This window comes from Orbicella franksi, chromosome 10 (assembly GCF_964199315.1).
Source record: "Orbicella franksi chromosome 10, jaOrbFran1.1, whole genome shotgun sequence".
NCBI lineage: Eukaryota > Metazoa > Cnidaria > Anthozoa > Scleractinia > Merulinidae > Orbicella > Orbicella franksi.
This window is the reverse complement of record NC_138154.1, coordinates 9,382,924-9,400,697: the sequence shown is the minus strand read 5'-3', so window position 1 is coordinate 9,400,697 and position 17,774 is coordinate 9,382,924. Positions and strand designations below refer to the sequence as shown.

The 17,774-nt window shown below is 37.9% G+C and overlaps 2 protein-coding genes across 2 annotated transcripts; both read left to right on the top strand.

Annotated features, from left to right (window-relative positions):
* Positions 1 to 10,216: 10,216 nt before the first annotated feature.
* LOC145499670 (uncharacterized) lies at positions 10,217 to 11,312 on the top strand. The gene is made up of 2 exons (XM_081479198.1): positions 10,217 to 10,251; positions 10,404 to 11,312. The coding sequence occupies exons 1-2, from the start codon at positions 10,217 to 10,219 to the stop codon at positions 11,230 to 11,232; spliced, it is 864 nt and encodes a 287-aa protein (XP_081335324.1). The 3' UTR covers positions 11,233 to 11,312.
* Positions 11,313 to 16,148: 4,836 nt separating this feature from the next.
* LOC145500076 (somatostatin receptor type 2-like) lies at positions 16,149 to 17,063 on the top strand. The gene has a single exon (XM_081479569.1). The coding sequence runs from the start codon at positions 16,179 to 16,181 to the stop codon at positions 17,061 to 17,063; it is 885 nt and encodes a 294-aa protein (XP_081335695.1). The 5' UTR covers positions 16,149 to 16,178.
* Positions 17,064 to 17,774: the final 711 nt, after the last annotated feature.

Below are 17,774 nucleotides of genomic sequence, written 5' to 3'. Positions count from 1 at the left end.
GACAGTTCGAGAATCGAATTCTGTCATTTTACTAAACACGGACATGCAAATTAGTATGCCAGGCAGACTCAAAATTGTGTTTTGTAAGGTAGTGAATAGTTTTTGAGACTAACAGAGTTATGTTTTCACCACGTGTGATGGAAGGCAAACAGGTTGCCGAAATGACAGTCAATTCGGTGGAAGAGGAAATGCAATTCGAACATTAAGAGCCAGTTCCTGTAAATACCGAGAATGAGATGACAGTCGCGAAATTTTCGATTTCTTCATATTTTGCCCAAATAACCTCTGTAGTGAGTTGTTTTCGGAAATACCATTCAAAGGTCCTGAAGCGCTTTAGTTTTTTTGAAATTGAGGAAAGTTTGAAAATCGCCATTTTAGCTGCCTGACGCCGCCGAAAATGGCCGAAAATTGTGCATTTTCTTTTCGCTTGTACAGATCAACGCGATGATATCTATCAATATACTTTGGGTAGCTCATAGTGCATGCCTTGCTGTTTCTAAAGCATTAATTTGATTAGCAAAACTTCCAAGTTTAAAAATATTTTGGCCGATAAAAGTACCTTCATCGAAGCTCATGAGCGAAATGGCTAATTTTAGCTGATTTCAATACCATCAAAAACCCACTGGTACATTGAATTTTAAGTCGAAACTAAAATTTTCTGAAAGCCCATACTCTATATTATGATGTGTGAAAGTCTCTTCCGCGGCCCGAAAAAACTAACCCGTCGAGAGGCATAAACGTGTGGTTCATTTTTGTAAATTCGTCATTCGTGAAACCAACATGGAACTTGGCCAGCCACCTTCATCAAGAACAAAAATAAGCGAATGGAAACCCTTTTCGTCAATAAGGATACTTGAAATCTGTTTTTTTTTTTTTTTTCCTTTTAGATTAACCACATGATTAACTTTTGAAAACAAAGGCAGTTAAATCAAAATAGACGCTGCTTTTGGTACATTGTAATGTTATGCAAATTTATTTCGATCACCGGCACGCGCATATCGCACGAAACTGATTTTCCTTCCGCCTACTGTATGTTTCTTTCTGAAGGTTACAACTGTAGCACACATTATTCGTTCAATATCGGCAGTTTTGATTTTTGTGGAACACCCATGGCCACAGCCGAACTTGTCTTTAAGCAAAAATAAACATTTTGAAACGTGAAGTTTGAGTAAACAATCGGTTACAGTTGCATCTATCATGTTTGGCGTAAATATTCGAACACAACCATTTCACGTAAACAGGTACACTTTACTTTAAAAACAACCGTCTCATCGCAGCATTTCTTGAAAACCTGGTCTGAGACCAGGTAATGCCGATAACAAAGCGCGAGCAGTTGACGAAACTTCATGATCAACTGTCGAAACGTTGTACTTGTGGAATATGCAAGATGATTCAACCTTTGTATTTCTTACCCGTGTGCTTGCAATTCTTATGGATACAATTGCCCCTGTCTGTTACCACCGGATTTATTAATGAATCGTTCGTTTCTTTAGCTAATATGGTACATACCTCTGAATAAAACACATACTGTGACATCATTTTTCTTGGAGTGTTCCAACAGTCGTCCGCGGTCACTTACAAAACGTAAGCAGCAAGACAGAAAAACCACAAAGGCTTCTTCGTCAATCGCACTACGCTGTCCAGATTTCTTTCTTACAAAGTTTCCAGGCTTCGCTCTCTTTTAAAATTCGAAGACTTCGCCGTTCTGTTGGCCACTCCGAATAATTGTCATGGTGTTAGTTGAATAAGTTCTTGACTTTGTTTGGTGGTCCCAGTTCAGACCATCCGGCAAATGTGGATTGCGTGACAGACGGCCATTTGCAAAGTGTCCAAAGTCGGTGAAGATGGCGGCCAGCGAAACTGTTTGCTTGTGCAAGTAACGTGGTTCGCACTGTCAGCCTAAATAAACACTTTTGGACGAAATTGAAGGATGTAGGGGGAAGGGGGTGTTGTTTAATTCTGCAAGAGGACAGAACTCGACGAACTTACAGAGCCGTGCGCGGGTCCTGCTATCGCGGCATGTCTACGTAGATTAATGGAAAGTATTACCGCGTTCACAAAAGTTGTGCAAACACCTTTCCTCTTTACCTTTAAAATACATGTTTGTCGTTCGTACTTTTTGAATAGAAATGCACCGGTGATAGGGCTGGAATACAAAAAGGACAAAAAAGGCCTAGAGGGCATCAGATCTTAGATACGCGGTGTGAGTTTACATACGTATTCACCCCTGTTGCCTTCTGCTAAACTATATAGACAATAATATGAGCGCTTTCCAAAAATCGGACACTCAGAAGAGCTAAAATTTTCCTTCATTTTACCTTGAGAATTCACAATTATTGACCTAGCGAACTTCCCATCAATAATTAGGCGGTATAAAATAGTTAGGCATTATGTATAGCTGGTTTTCACATGACGTCACTGAAATTCAAACTACAAAACTATTGATCTTCCTGAGATTTTACTTTAATGATGTATAAGAGCAGCTGAAAACTAATATTCATACAAAGTTTCGCTCCGAATGGGTTCTTGGTTTTGTGATACACTACGCTTGAATTTCAAAGCTTTTGCGTGACGCGGCATTTACATAACGGCGTCATGATGGTTAAAATAGTGTCTTATTTCGGGGAATTTAGCTATCTGAACAGTTAATGTCTTAGAAAAGAAATATTTTAATGTTTTAGAGTTCCTCGAGGGATAAATTCACGCTTTTGTAGCAAAACTCAGTGACAGATCTTTCTGTTGGTTTCCGGCCGCCATGTTGGTGCCCATACGGATGGGCACTAGCATGGCGTCTCCATACAAATCTCTATAAATTTGGGTAAAAAATTTCTCCGCATATCTTGCATAAGAAAAATTGCTGTGACCAGAATCTTGGCGAGAGTCTTTGCATATTTACTTTCTTTCATTTCCCAGATTCTGGACTCAAACTATTGAACGGTTTTGATTTTTATTTTGAACTATTTTGAATGGCGTGACACTGAAAACCAGCAATTGTAGCCTTATTTTGCGCATTTCAGAGGCAAAAATAAGAGCGAATGTATGGACTGTCCACCGGGACAAAAAAATGTGTCTGTTGTAGAGAGGAGTTCACTGTGAAGAGGTGACCGATAGTGGAGGTTCAACTGTATAGTTTTAAAAAAGAACCGGTAACAGGAGTGAATATGTACGTAAATTCTCAACACGTACCCATTTAAGACTAGTGCCTCCTAGGCCTTCTTTTTCCATCCCAGTCATGTCCCTGGTGCATTGTTATACCAAAAACCTGGAGCAATATACCTATATTTTAAAGTTCAATAGGAAGGGTGGGGTTTTTTTTATTAACGGTAATAAAGTCGAAACTTTCTACAACGGCCACCTTGGGGACACAGGAAAGTCGCAGTTATGGAGCGGTATCAGTAGGGGTGAAATATGACACCGATATTTTCTTGGGTTTCAACATTTTTATCTTAAAAAAGGCTTAGTGTAACATGTAAATTCGTAACACAATCAAAATATATCAATAGGACAGAAACCAAACAGAAATAGAGACCAAAGACCTGCGGCATGGATCAAGTTTCGTGACCATGTCCAATAAAAAATGGGGTTTTGTGGACAGCGTTCGTCAGCTGTCGATTAACTGGCCGTTGTGAAGAGGTTTTTTTGGCAGTTGGGACGTGTTTTAGTGGCTGTTACTGTTGTGGAGAGGTGGCCGTTGTAGAGAGATTAGAATAAGAGTGAACGTCCGCCGGAATGAAAAAAGTGGCCGTTGCAGAGAGGTGGTCCTTTGTGGAGAGGTGGCTGTGCAGGTTCGACTGTAGTTTCCATTTTTTTACGCAGACATAGAGAAAACAGCCTGCCTACACGAGGCGAGCAAGAAGCAGTTTGGATTCCCTGTCCACGCCCCCCGGATTTGTATGGCTTTGTCTTGTTTAAATTTGTTCAGCCATTAATACAATCGGTTTTATTTAAAACTGGATCATTGGATAATTCAATTTGAGTTTTCATTGGCTTATTATTAGCCATAACGGTATATCATTCAGCAATTATGCCTTGCTCTACAAATATGGTAAGTTTATATGAATAATTTAATTAATAAGAAGGAACCCACCTGAAGTTCGAGTAAAAAGTTGACAAAAACTTTGTACCAAGATTATTTGCATCATATTGCAAACTTCTGTGTGAATGACTTAAATATCTTCTCAAAAGAGATCATTCCTAACGACACCAAATGTCGAAAACAAATTTTGAAGTTCATATGAAGCACTTGAAAGTACTGGTCAAATGACACTGATGATTGTCGAGTTATTAGGGCTTACAGTAGTCTTCGGTGAACAACACGTGTTTACTTCAAGACGCCATCTTTAATAACCAACATGCATCTGGCAAGTAATTAACTTGAACAATACTTCATTTAACCTAACACAACAATCGTGAAATTTTACCTGTTTTTGAGCAATTTCTCGAGTTCTTATGGGAAATTGTTTTTGGTATTATTTTAGACAATTATTTATATCTTTAGCTTTTAGAAACTGCAAAAAGGATTTTAATATACTTAAGATTATTCTGGTAACAGATTTTTGTCCACCAAAAACTGAAACTGCTAGATTTCCTATCGGATTTCCTCTTAAAAAAGTTTATTGCACTCACACTTGTTGGATATGAAATAATAATAGCTAACTGAATACTTCATGCCTCGTTGGCTATCTATCGTCTCATATTAAACCTGTGCTCATGGAATAGCCATTAATTCTTTCCGGGCTTCATAACAAGAACCAGACCTTCTTGGGAATCCACTCAGTTTAGAGCTATTGTGATTTACACTTTAATAGAGTGTGAGCTTATAAGTTTGAAACTAAAATATTATTGGTTAAATGATTGTATGACTGACTGAATGATTGATTGATTGATTGATTGATTGATTGATTGATTGATTGATTGAAAGATACCTACACTCCAGTAACAAAAATATCTCATCTCATCAGCTAGCACAAAAAATGGCAAATGTTCTCCAACTGACTGATTACCTACATTTCACTGGGATTGCTTTGCCGCAGGACCTCTGTATAATACAATGAATCAGTTAATCTTTTGCAGGTTTTCTTGATTTTGCTGACTTTCACACTTAGTGTGCTAAACCCTACAGAAAAATTCATATTTCTTGTTTTTAACTTTGGTCTGGAATATATTTATCAAGACCTACTACTCGTTTTAGTTATAGGCTGAAGCAGTAAGTTTCAAATACTCGCAAATTAGCAATTGTACTGCTAGTCGCAAGAAACGCCAAGGTTCCAAATGTTTCACAGTTTATTCATCTTGTTTACAGGAAAGTATTCGAAATCTATTAATAGATTAGAATTATAGTTAACAAATGCCGGGATTAATATACATTAACACAGAACAATATTTACATACCCATTGGTGTCTCTCAAATCTACGACTAGTAGTATTGGCTTCAACGATGTTATCAATTAATTACGTAAGGCATTGTTAAGTCATGTCGCATAAAACGTCACGCATTAATTTCGTGTTAGAACGAAGCAGCAAGCACATTTACAGCACAGTAGCATCTCATTTACGATATCAAGACTACCAGTAAGATAAAAGTAAATTACTGGAAGCCCACATGATTACACTTAGTGATTCTCTGTAATGTGCGCCCTATTCTCCAAAATACTTCATATTTTCGCCCTCTTCAATAAAGAATACTATTACTATTACTATACTACTATCACTGACCTATATACTAAGTTCACTTTTGAGTTGATAGTTGAGGCTTATTTTTGAAATCCATTACAGGCCATTTATTAGTACTTATTTCAACCTGAAAATTTCAGTCTGTCATTTTTTGCATGATAATTCAGTTTTATCCTAATTACAAGTATAACTTGTAAGTCACACGTACGTACTGCGGACCTATTTTATTAACCCTGCCAAAATGCAGTTGTATCCGTGTTAAGATAAACGGGATGGTAACTCAAGAATATCTACAGAAACAAAATAGTTCAACTGATCTGAATGTCAAAAATAAAACGAAATAATGAGTTGGATTGTTAAAAAAGAAAGGATATTTGTTCAGACAGTAATGTTTAGTATTCTTATTCCTACCCCATTCAAGGAGGGTGCAGAGGTCTCGTAATACGGGCAACATTTTTCTTGAATTTGTCTCGCAACATTGTTGCATTGCAAGTTGAAACGCATTGTTGCGCGTATTACCACTGTTGTGTCCAACTTGTCTCGCAGCAAAATAGAGTGTTGCAAGTTGAGGCAAAATGTTGCGCAAAGTAGACACGAGTTCTACTTTCCGCAACAAATTTTAGTTTTGCTGCTCGTATTACCACTGAAGCTATAACTTGTCTCGCAACAATTTTGAATTCAACGCTTGTGATTGGCTGTCGTAAAGCGCGGCAACGGGGCAAAAACAAAACGAAAAACATGACGGGACGGTGAAGACAAGCCTTAATTCCAAGTAGACCAGTAACTCTCGGAAAGTCATCAATTTGGCCTGTAGAAAGACCTCGAGGGCTATCATGGTCTTTGGGACACCTCGTTTGTCCCTTCAAAACAAGCAGTAAAAGAGGCAAAAGGGTTGGAAGAATTGTCGCAAAAATGCAACTTTTCGCCTGGCTATCTGAAAAGACACTGAGCTTCATACTGAAAGAACTTCGCTGGCACGGAGAATTAAGAGCAAAATGACGGCCAAGTCGAAGTTGAAGTTCCTCGAAACGCTAAATTATATGAAAGAAGGCGCTATCTTCAGTTACACACGATTGACCAATTATACGTGTAGAATTCCGCAGACTTGCAACACTGTATTTTGCTGCGAGACAAGTTGGACACAAACGTGGTAATACGCGCAACAATGTATTTCAACTTGCAATGCAACGTTGTTGCGAGACAAGTTGAAGAAAAATGTTGCCCGTATTACCGGACCCTAAAATTCCTTTTTATCAGTACATAGTAACATACATACATTACATACATACATTTTATTTTGTTTTCAAATTAAAATTACAGTTATAACATGCCCGCGGATAGCTGAGCTAATCTAGACGGGTCATGTTTACAAGAATTATTAATATACAACTGGGTACGACTAAATACAACTGAAGGCAACAAGAGAACTAAAGAGACTAAAATTGACAACAATGACTAGAGACAACTAATAAACTAACGGTGTTACAAATAATAATTAACAACAGTTACGAGGAGAGACTACAGATACATTAAAACGAAATTATTGAATATTAATGAATACATACTAAGAGGAAAATAAATTAGGTTAGAAGTAACAATCAAAGCAGCTGAAGTGTTCCACCTAAATACGTTTAAAGATTAGCTGTAAACTGATAATTGTTTAAAGTTTATTCTATGTCACCCAACGTACAAACTCTTCAAAATTTTTTGACTAGCCTTGCAATATGTTTTACATGAAACATTTGTTACAAATATCACGAGTTGGCTTAAGAGCTTTTTGATTTAATCTGTAACTTAATAATAGACAAGTTAACACCTTTGATTTAAAGTGTATGTGACATACTATTTTATTTGCTTGATGGTATCTACGTGATATCATGATATAGATATCGAAAAAAATGGATATCGTTTTTTATTCACCGCGATTTAGCCATCTGAAAACGTAAAATTTCCCTTGCGGTTGGCTAAAAAACCGATGGGGGTTAGGACCTGGGACTAGTCAGGCTGTGCGTCAAAACAAGAACGTAGGTCTACATATCTTCCGTAAATGTACCGTAAACTTACGTTTACCGTAACGACCCCCTCCTCCTTCCGCGAGGGGGGGGGGGGGAAGGGGAACGGCCTCTAACAAATCCTAAAACCCGCCGAAAGTAGCGATCCCACCCCCAACGAATTCCCCCACCGTTACTTCCCGTCATCCTCCGAAAATTGTGAGACCTAGATTCAATTATATATTTATTTTTCCAGTCAATAGTCAGATGAAAGTTATCTACGGTAATTTGATTTAAGGCACTCTACAACAAGGAAAGGCATCGCTTGCCTCGCAACGTTGTAAAATGTCTATTCGTGCTTCATTAGTTAATGCTGCACCGTGTTAAAAGCTAAAACAAAACTCGAAGAATTTTCATCCAGCTACAGGAATTTACTATGGGAAACTTGGATTCACATTAATATCATTTTCAACAGGAGCGTAGTTAGAGGAACGTTTCGCCAAATTTAAGTTGAAAATTTGACCAGCGTACTGAGATGTTGTTATAGCGAACTAACATAGCAGTGCGTCATAAAGTACAAACCGTTTTGTGTGTGACTTGCTTTCCCTGCCGACCATGCACTATCAACACAGTCTACACATGAACAGCCTACCCATGTGGCAGCAACATACACTTAAACTGCACGATGAATTGTATCTCATGTTTTAATAACTTTTTTTGAGAATCAGCTTCCATCTTTTATTTTATAAAAAGAGCTCAGTCGGAAAGTAACGACTTCTCGAACGTAACCACTTCCCGAAAGTAACGAGCCCCAAAGGCTGCCTATTCCGAAAGTAACGAGGGTGGTTACTTTCGGAAGTTTCGTGTATACAATTTTGAACCAAAATTGGATTAACACTTGATTGCCTAATTCCTAGCTATAGTATATTTCACTGACTGTTTTTTCGTTTCTATTTGCGTGCTTTGCTATATAGTTGACCCCACTGTCTCGAGGAAACCGGCACAACCCACCTCTGATAACAATTCGCTAAAATAAAATTGCTGACTTGACGAGTTGAGGCCATCGCCAACAAAAGCGACCATTTTATTTTGAGTGACTGGTTTTATTCCGCTTGTCTCGTCTACAACTGGTCCTTTCCGTGACGTCATCGATGATCGTTTCATGACAGGCTGACTAAATTGTCAGATTGGCAAGCAAGAAAATTTTGCATAAAATTCCGTTTTAAGCCCAATTAAACTGCATGACAATTTCAAAGATTAAGTGTGTACATATTCTCCATTTTGGTTGATGCAGCTGAATGTCGTCTGGACTCGAAAACAAAACACGAACAGCAAGAAAATAACCAATGTAGAAATATATATACTTTTAATTTCTGGAGAAAGCTGTGTATCAAGGTAAGCGGGAATGCTTAACGAAAAAGGGGGGTTTACTATCTTTCTGTGAGAATTTAAAGAACTCAGATCAAAGAATTTTCTCAAACCAGTTCAGCGTATCTGTCTGGTGTTTTGGATTATACGTTGGTCGGGTTGCGAAAAACTTTAGTCGCAAATCCAAAATCTTGACAAATGTAGCACCTAAAATGACGAGGGGGTAGTATTGCATGGATGAATGGCTGTAGTTATCTACAAGATTATCACAACTGGCTGTTTTTATGCAACAGATCGCCAGGCTCTTTATACTACAACTTAGTTAACCCGTCCGAGTAAACGGAATACAAAATTGCCAAGTTAACTCCGTTTTACTTTGGTGCATATTCGAGCCATTTAAGATCATATAACTCTCAAGTTTATTAGCAGTTTCACGAATTAAGAAAAGCTCTCCAGCAGATGGCCTACTGTCGGTTTTACTCCGGTAGTGGATAAGCTTTTCGCTGACAGAAAAAAGTATTTGCTGAATAATTAAGCGTTATTCTTATACTTAACGCAGTAAAATTTAAAAAAAAAAAACTTAAATTTCACAGAATCATTACTACGAAAATAGGTTTGCGGGTTAAAAAAGTTTCCTTGAGCAATAGGGAATAGCAATAAGCCTCCTAAATAATAAAGTCTCCTCGCTAACAGGCGATATTAAACATCCTAGATACACAACCGTCGGCAAACACATGAGGAGCAGAAATGAGAACACTGAGATGAGCCTTTTTCTCATCGAAAAGAAACGCTTGCTCAACCAGTTTTCCATATATTGTTAAAATTTGTTTTTCCCGACCGGAATAAGGTATTACTCATCAGCCCAATTTGAATATAAAGGGATGCTCATCAAATCAGCTGCACAAAATTTCGCCCATCTCGTCATGGCTTATATATTGTCACACAACACTGCTTTTTTATTGAGCTTGTTTCTCTATAGCAAAACAGTAACATCCGAGCAAAATGTGTTTATGTCGTCTGAAATCCGTGAAATAATTATTCAGTCTAAACTACAACTAGCAATTACACATACTGAAGCATGTTTTCATAATATCATTTTTTTTTTTTAATCGCTTTAGCTGGGATATCGATTGAATAAATTCAAGAACGCCATTGCAGAAAGACGTTAAATACGGTTTCAAGGAATGACGGCAGAAGATTCTCCAGTCTTTGCCACCGAATTTCTTGTCATATCCATAATCAAAACGTCATGTTTGAGCCTTCGAAACTACTAATAATTATTATTGTTATTCTCATTGACTTTAGCAGGACACAAATAAATACTAGAACGCCATTTCAGAAAGAACGTTGAATTCCGTTTCAAGAAATGACTCCAGTCTGGTCTCCAGTCTTCATGACTGAATTTCTTGTCATATCGATAATCAATGGCATCACTATCGCCGCCTTCGCAAGAATCCGCCATCTACGCAAGCGCAGTACGTACCTCATAATAAACCTGACTGTGGCTGATCTACTGGTGGGTGCCGTGGCGGGACCACTGTTCGTGTTCTGCAAAGATGAAAAAAGCGATGGTTTTACATTAACACGACTTATTTTTTGGACTATTAAACTCACCTTCCCAATAGCTTCTCAGGTCAATCTCTCCTTAATATCCTTAGAGCGGCTACATGCAACACTTTTTCCCTTAAGGCATTGCTTGATCACGAAACGGCTTTACTTTAAAATCATCGTTGGAAGTTGGCTTGTATCTTTCTTTCTCGCCATTGTCCTACCCATTTTACCGCAAGGCGCATTACCGTACGCATGGGCATCATTTGGTGCTGTCACTTTAATTGTCCTAGCAGTCTGTTATATCATTATCATTGTAAATGTTCAAAGACGTCCTCATTCACAACATCATGGTTCAATTCACACGGAAAGGAAACTGTCAGTAACATTACTGATGGTCACTGGAGCTTCCGTTCTCACCATTTTGCCCCTTGCTGTTTACAAGTCCATTCCAGTCGATCTACCGAAAAAATTGTCCAATACATCAGGGGTTGATATCGATGCTGTGCTTTTTGTCATTTATTTGGCGAGTTCCATTGTGAATCCTCTTGCCATACGAATGCAAGGGTTTAGAAAAGCCATAAGAAACCTTGTTTGTAAAAGTACGGAGCCCACCAGAGTGAATCCGTTACAACTCCATACTATGCCGTAAACTTTAAACAACAGACATGAAGTGCGGAAACATTTCCACGTTACTCTGCTATTGACGTGATAAACATTTTATAAATGATTCCAGGTGAAAACGCAGCAGTAAAATAGAGCTAGGAAAATACTGAAATAAAACACGGAATATCTATTAAAAAAATAAGCGGTGTAAAAACTACGGTAAGATACGACGTAATATTCCATCAAAGAATTACACAGTGAAACTGATTAACACTATAAAGACAACTGTCTTGAGCAAATTTGTAACAGTATCAAGTTAGACTTTCCCACCGTTGTGATCAAGATCGATCCTGAATTTCAAAGTTGGTACTGATCTCAATAACTGGGTTGCAGACTCGTGCAAGTTTAATATCGTTTCGCCAAATGAACTAACATTCTGGGAAGCGCCTCGCAAGGGTACTCTTTTCCTTTTCTTTTAATTTTTTTTTTTCACCATTTTAGATACACATCATATCATATACATTCTATTCCCGATAAAGCTTATTAAACTTTAAACTAACTAGTCTACCTTTGTGATGATAAATGGAAGAAATTAAAAATGGAGAAATTACTACAACAAAAAATGGGTAAATGGAGGAAATTAAAGCAAGAGAGTTTTCAGAAACCTCTGGCCAGATTCTAGTTACGCCTGACCTGGATTTCGACTGGCTTTTCTATATAGTTCGGTTTCATATATAAATGGAGAGGGGTTGGCAGTCACAAGATGGATAATAACAGCATCCGGGAACCTCTGTCACCATGATATTTGAGTCTGGCTAAGCAAAATTATTAAATTCTAAACCTCGAATAATGCATGTCTAGCTTTCTCTTTGGTTCAACTGAATCTCGGTTAATAGCCATTATACCTGTGTTTGACCATTAGGTGCGGCAAGTGTCGCTAAGTTCAAAAGTTTTTGCATGTTAGGGAAAGCTCTGTCGGAAAAAAAAAATTGTTGAAAGGAGCTTATTTGGTAAACTTTCTATCGTGGAAATAGACGAAATGATAGGCTATACAAAAAGCCACAAAATGTCAAAATTATCCCAACTACCTAGAGTTTAATACGGAACATTTAATTGAAAGGGCTTGTAAATGTGCAACAAAACCAAAGAAAGGAATTAGAAAAGTAGCAAAAATTCACGGAAAGATTTAAAAAACCGATAGATCATCGTTTCTACACTTCAGTTACTGAAAAAAGGTTTTATGTATAAATTTAAGTTTAACACTCCAGTAAAAACTGTTACCTTACAATTGGGTGTTGTCCTTTCGTATAATTCAGAGAACTCGACCGATTCTGGGTGATTGATCAACACAGTCCGTAGTCCTGATGAAGACAGCCACGTAATTAGTAATAGTAATTTGACCGAGTGATGTACAATTCACAGAGTTATCGCGCGAGTAATTTCAAATCGGCGAGCTCAAAGCGCGAGGCCGATTGTGAATTTCGAGCACTCCACTCGATCCAGTTGCTATTACTAATGGAAACCAGCGCTGTTTGAATTTCAGAATTATGGCGGTGCTTGACATAAAGCTACGATCGCGTTTCTCAAAATATATATCTGAACGCGTATTCGCAAAACGATACCCGCAGACAGCTCAAAGACAGTCCCAGCGGCCAGAAGTGCTCTGTCCACCCCTCCTGGCTGAGGGGGTGCAAAATACTTCGACGAACATCTGAATTTTGACAAAACGCACAGATCTAAAACTTTGAGAAGTGTCTTCTTTATTTATTTCCTATAATGTCACATTTTCTTGACTTTATCCACTGAATGGTATTAGAATTATTATTTTTTACTGCGTGACATTGTATGAAAAGAATTGGACACCCACGTAAACGCTCGCCGATTGCGTGACAAAGAGGCGCGCAGAGAACCAATCACAATTGAAATTTTTGTTACAGATAAAACAATTAAAATCTTGCTTCATTTGACTTGAACTAGGCCAATAATTTTCAGAAATACCACTACTTCGAGTTTTCCCTTAAACGTTTTATCCTTTGTCGCATTTTTCCAGACCGTAGACAAATTTGGACGTAATTATGTGAATAATTTTTCGGAACAAAACTGTGTCTCGTTTGCTTTCCCGAGAAGCTTTATTTAACTCAAACGGTAAGCAATGCGCGGCACATTTTCCCGTCTTTTTGTACTGTCGCTTCATTTAGATCAAACTGAAATGTCCACATTATCCAGTGGATTGACAATTCATAAAACAGTTATTTAATTCCACTTTCTTGGAAACGAAGTGATTATAACTAACTTGGCGCTGAGCTCCTCTTCTGTTAGTTATCGCCTCGATAATTGTTAAGTAATCTACTCTCAGAGTTTCTATTCCGTTCAAACACTAAGCCCACGGGGAACCGAAACCGCAGTTTAGTTGATAGTCGGGACGCGGAAAGTCCTACCTTGTAACAACTATGCATGGAATAGCCCGGATTAATAGATCGTTTTCACGTGACGTCATCAAATTCCAAAATCCAAAACTAAAGAGCCAAGAAAATTTTTATCTTCATCAGGCATAAGGAGATCTATATTTATTTAACAAATAAAGATCGAAGCCTCTACCGTGCTCTGTTCTGTTGTAAAGCACGCAGGAAGCGGTTGAGCACGGAAGAGGTGTAGGGGAAACATGAACCGTAGTCGAGTGTGTCTCCCTACTTCTTGAGTGCTCTATCGCTTCCTAAATATACACTTAACTCGTGATTTTTAGCCATTTTAGGAGTTAAAGTACTAGGAAAAGCGCGTGTGTAAATGTTTGTTGGTTCAGTTCAGATAATCAGTCGACTAGATAGCCAAAGTAAGTTCCAGTTGTTTACACTATTTTCCGGCCCCCATATTGGTGGACCACGGAGGTCCAACAACATGGCGGCTCCATACTGGGGTCTGTAAATTTGCGAAAAATACTTCGACGAATATCCGAAGTTTGGGAAAACGCAGAGACCTAAAACTTAGAGAAGTGTCTTCTTTACTTATCTCTTATAACATTACAATTTCTTGACTTAATCCATTGAATAGTTTTTGATTTATTTTTTCGTTACGTGACAGGAAAACGGTCTATAGGGTTGCACTATACATTCACCAAGTGGCTGTGCTAACCAGGTGGCCATATGAAACGGGTGACCGTGAGAAGGGGTTCTACCGTAAAATTATTGACAAGGAAAGAGTTTTATCGAAAGTAAAAGCTGGTGTTTTCTTTTTAACAAGTTACTTTTTCCGCTTCCCTCTCTTCCAGGCTATCTTTGCACTTCGTCGGTCAGGAAGGAAAAAGCTGCCAATGTTTCGAATGCAAAAGGCCCACAATTCCACTTCGCCGTTTTACAATAAGGGAATGTGATTGGGTGCGAGGACGTTTCCGCTTATTGTTATATTGACAACTGTTCCTAGTCTTAAAGTTCATCATTAACCATTTCATGACATATCTGCGCCACTGTAGCATATCTACTGTCAGCAGAAAATTCCAATTTCAGCTCAGTTAATTTTAGAGACTAAAGTTGACATGTTCGGCGATAGTTGTTTTAACCCTGTTTAACATTTCACATATTGTTAAATTTGATGCAAATCAGTCGACTGAATTTCCTCTGGAGCCCATCAGAACAAAAGCGGAGAAACAGACGGACATTTACCAACGCGGAGATTCACCTTAACTTCCAAGCAAAGTCGTGTTAGCTGAGGTTTAAGTCAAGAGGTAAGTGAAGTTTTTGTCCACCAGGAAAGAGGAAACAGAAATGAAACTTTAGAATATGTTTTTAGGCAAGGAACGTCTCTGTTTCTTAGGGCAGCCGACTAAAAGATATTCAGCACATCTGCCGCTTGAGTAAGTCATGTTTTGGTAGATTCTGGCGGTAAAACTACAATACTAACACAAAAAAGGACCAAAATCGAAGAGGAATATTAAGCCACTCATCAAGGGGAGATGCATTATTGGTACAAAAATTCATCTCATCAATCCTGATAAAAACAATACAGAGGTTTCTAAAGATGTGCCAGCAAATACTTCCGCTTTTATTTTTTTCATATTCAAAAAAATAAAGCACTTTTTGACAGCAATAAATGCAACGCTATAAAAATCGAGTTTTATTATGGAGTTGTAATTTAACTCCCAAGTCTTATCAGGGAAAAAAAAAAAAAGAGTTGATGTGCTCTCACTTTAATGGCCTGTATTCTCAGGTTTACTATGACAGATGATCAGAGCTATACTTCAAAAGGGGAAATATTTTATGATATTATAGCAATACAAAATTCGAAGAACATTACATTTTTATACAATCATCAGATTAACTTTAAAGCTGGTTTACTAGCATTCGTTTCTCTTTCATGTTTAGCAGAAAATAGCGTTATTTATTGAACAGTATATCCCACATATGGCCTTCTGCTTGGCCGTCGCGCCATATTCCACATTCGCTGATAAGGCGGAATAATTCCAAAAAGTCACCTAACCGCACCTACCAGCGAAACTGCTCTTTCTTTAAGCACTTATCACTCAAACGTCAATTGAGACATTAAAGAGACTTTTTTTGCTATTTGGGAAGATACGAGTAATATTTTTAGCGCAATTTGATGAGGTTTGTTCCTCCATTGTCAGTGACAAGCTATTATTCATTCGGTATAAAGTCTTTGATTTTCTTTTTTCAACCACCTTTTGCGATTATAAATTGACAAAAAATTGCTTAGTATTAATGAGTTTTTATTTTATCCTTTCGAAATGCATTTTTAAGATGTGCGTTAATGAAGTTCTTTTAGAATCAGGCATTTTTCATGCATTCTTGATAATGTTAGGATAAGAAAAGCAATTCATGATTGTTCTTTAAAAGTTGAGGACAGCGGGACTGACATGAAATCATAAAATCGTCATGTTTAAGTCCCCTAGACTAAGCATTATAGTCACATATGTTTTTTCGTTATATCTTTAGTTGGACTGTAATAATTTCAAGAAGACTCCTATTCCTTCCATACAAAGAAATGGAAACTGAAGATTTTCAAACTACTAAAGACGCTGCCTGGTTTTCAGTCCTAATCTCTGAGTTTCTTGTAGCATCGATTATCAATGCGATCACAATTATCGCCTTTGCAAGAATAAGCCATCTTCGCAAGCACAGCACTTACCTAATAATGAACCTGACTGTGGCTGATCTGCTAGTGGGAGCCGTGACAGGACCACTGTTCATCTACCACAAAGATACGGTTTATAAAGATAACACCTGGCCAGGATTTCTTATTTGCTCCATTGAATTCACCTTCCCAATAGCTTCCCAGGTCAATCTTTCCTTCATATCCCTAGAGCGGCTACATGCAACACTTTTTCCCTTCAGGCATTGCTTGATCACAAAATGGGTTTACATTAAAATCACGATCGCTAGCTGGTTAATAACTCTCCCTCTAGCCATTGTCATGGGTATTTTGTCAAAAGAAGCATTTGGGTACGCATGGGCCTCATTTAGTGCTGTCACTATACTTGTCCTAGCAGTCTGTTATATCATTATCATCGTTAATGTTCAAAGCAACCCTCATTCACATCATCATGGTTCAGTTCACAAAGAAAGGAAACTATCCGTAACATTATTCATTGTCACTGGAGTTTCCGTTCTAACCCTTCTGCCCTGGGCTATTCACAACTCCATGCCAGAAGATATAATGAAAAAATGGCACAGTGCTTTAAACGTTGATCTTCATTGTGTGATAGCTGTGCTATATTTTGCCAATTCTGTTGTGAATCCTCTTGTATACGCCATACGAATGCAGGAATTTAGAAAAGCGTTAGGAAACCTTGTATCAAGACAGAACCATGCTGAGCAACGACGACAGAGAAGAAGAGGTCATTGTTCACAACAACAAACTAATCTGTAAACTCTAAACTGCTAAAGACTCGGAAAGATGCAAAGATATTAGCGGATCCTATTGATATTATCAGCTTTTCAAACTGTGGAAATAAACTTTCCAGGTGTGGCTAAGGGATATTAAAAACAAACCAAGTAATCTATCTGCTTGTATCTATCTGCTCGTATGTCTTAAATGGGATACTTACTTAAACTAATGTATCGATCGTTTTGTAGAGAAACACCCTTAACCATGATAGGCGTACATTACCAGCAACAACCTTTTACAATTGGGCTCCTCCGTTGTCACCTACAAGAGAGCGGCGACTTGACATTGGATTTAGGACCATATTTTTTTTATTTCCTTATTACAGCACATAGGAAAGCTTTATGCACTTATGCAGGATAGCCATTTCAGCTATGTGGCTGGTCTCCAGCGCGAATTAACCTTCTAATAGTAATAGTAATTTTTCCTAGTTTTAGCAAGAGACGATAGATCATCGTCTCTTAGATAGAGATGATAAAACAATTATAAACACTTAAGGAGAAACGTGCCAAATTATCAGAAAATTTATTTTCCATTCTTTTTCCTGCTAGTCGAAAAGAGATGAGATAACGACTAAAACACCGGGCTATACCTCCTCTTATTTTACTTTTACACAAAGAGTAGCCTCAAGTACAAGTGGTCAGTTGATGTAAGTTTGTTGTAGGTAGAAACTAAGAAATAGTCCATTCGACATTC

Coding starts and splice junctions, on each gene's coding strand:
- LOC145500076 (XM_081479569.1), top strand. CDS start 16,179: ATGGAAACTGAAGATTTTCAAACTACTAAAGACGCTGCCTGGTTTTCA.
- LOC145499670 (XM_081479198.1), top strand. CDS start 10,217: ATGACGGCAGAAGATTCTCCAGTCTTTGCCACCGA. Junction 10,252..10,403: donor TCTCCAGTCTTTGCCACCGA/ATTTCTTGTCAT, acceptor TCAAGAAATGAC/TCCAGTCTGGTCTCCAGTCT.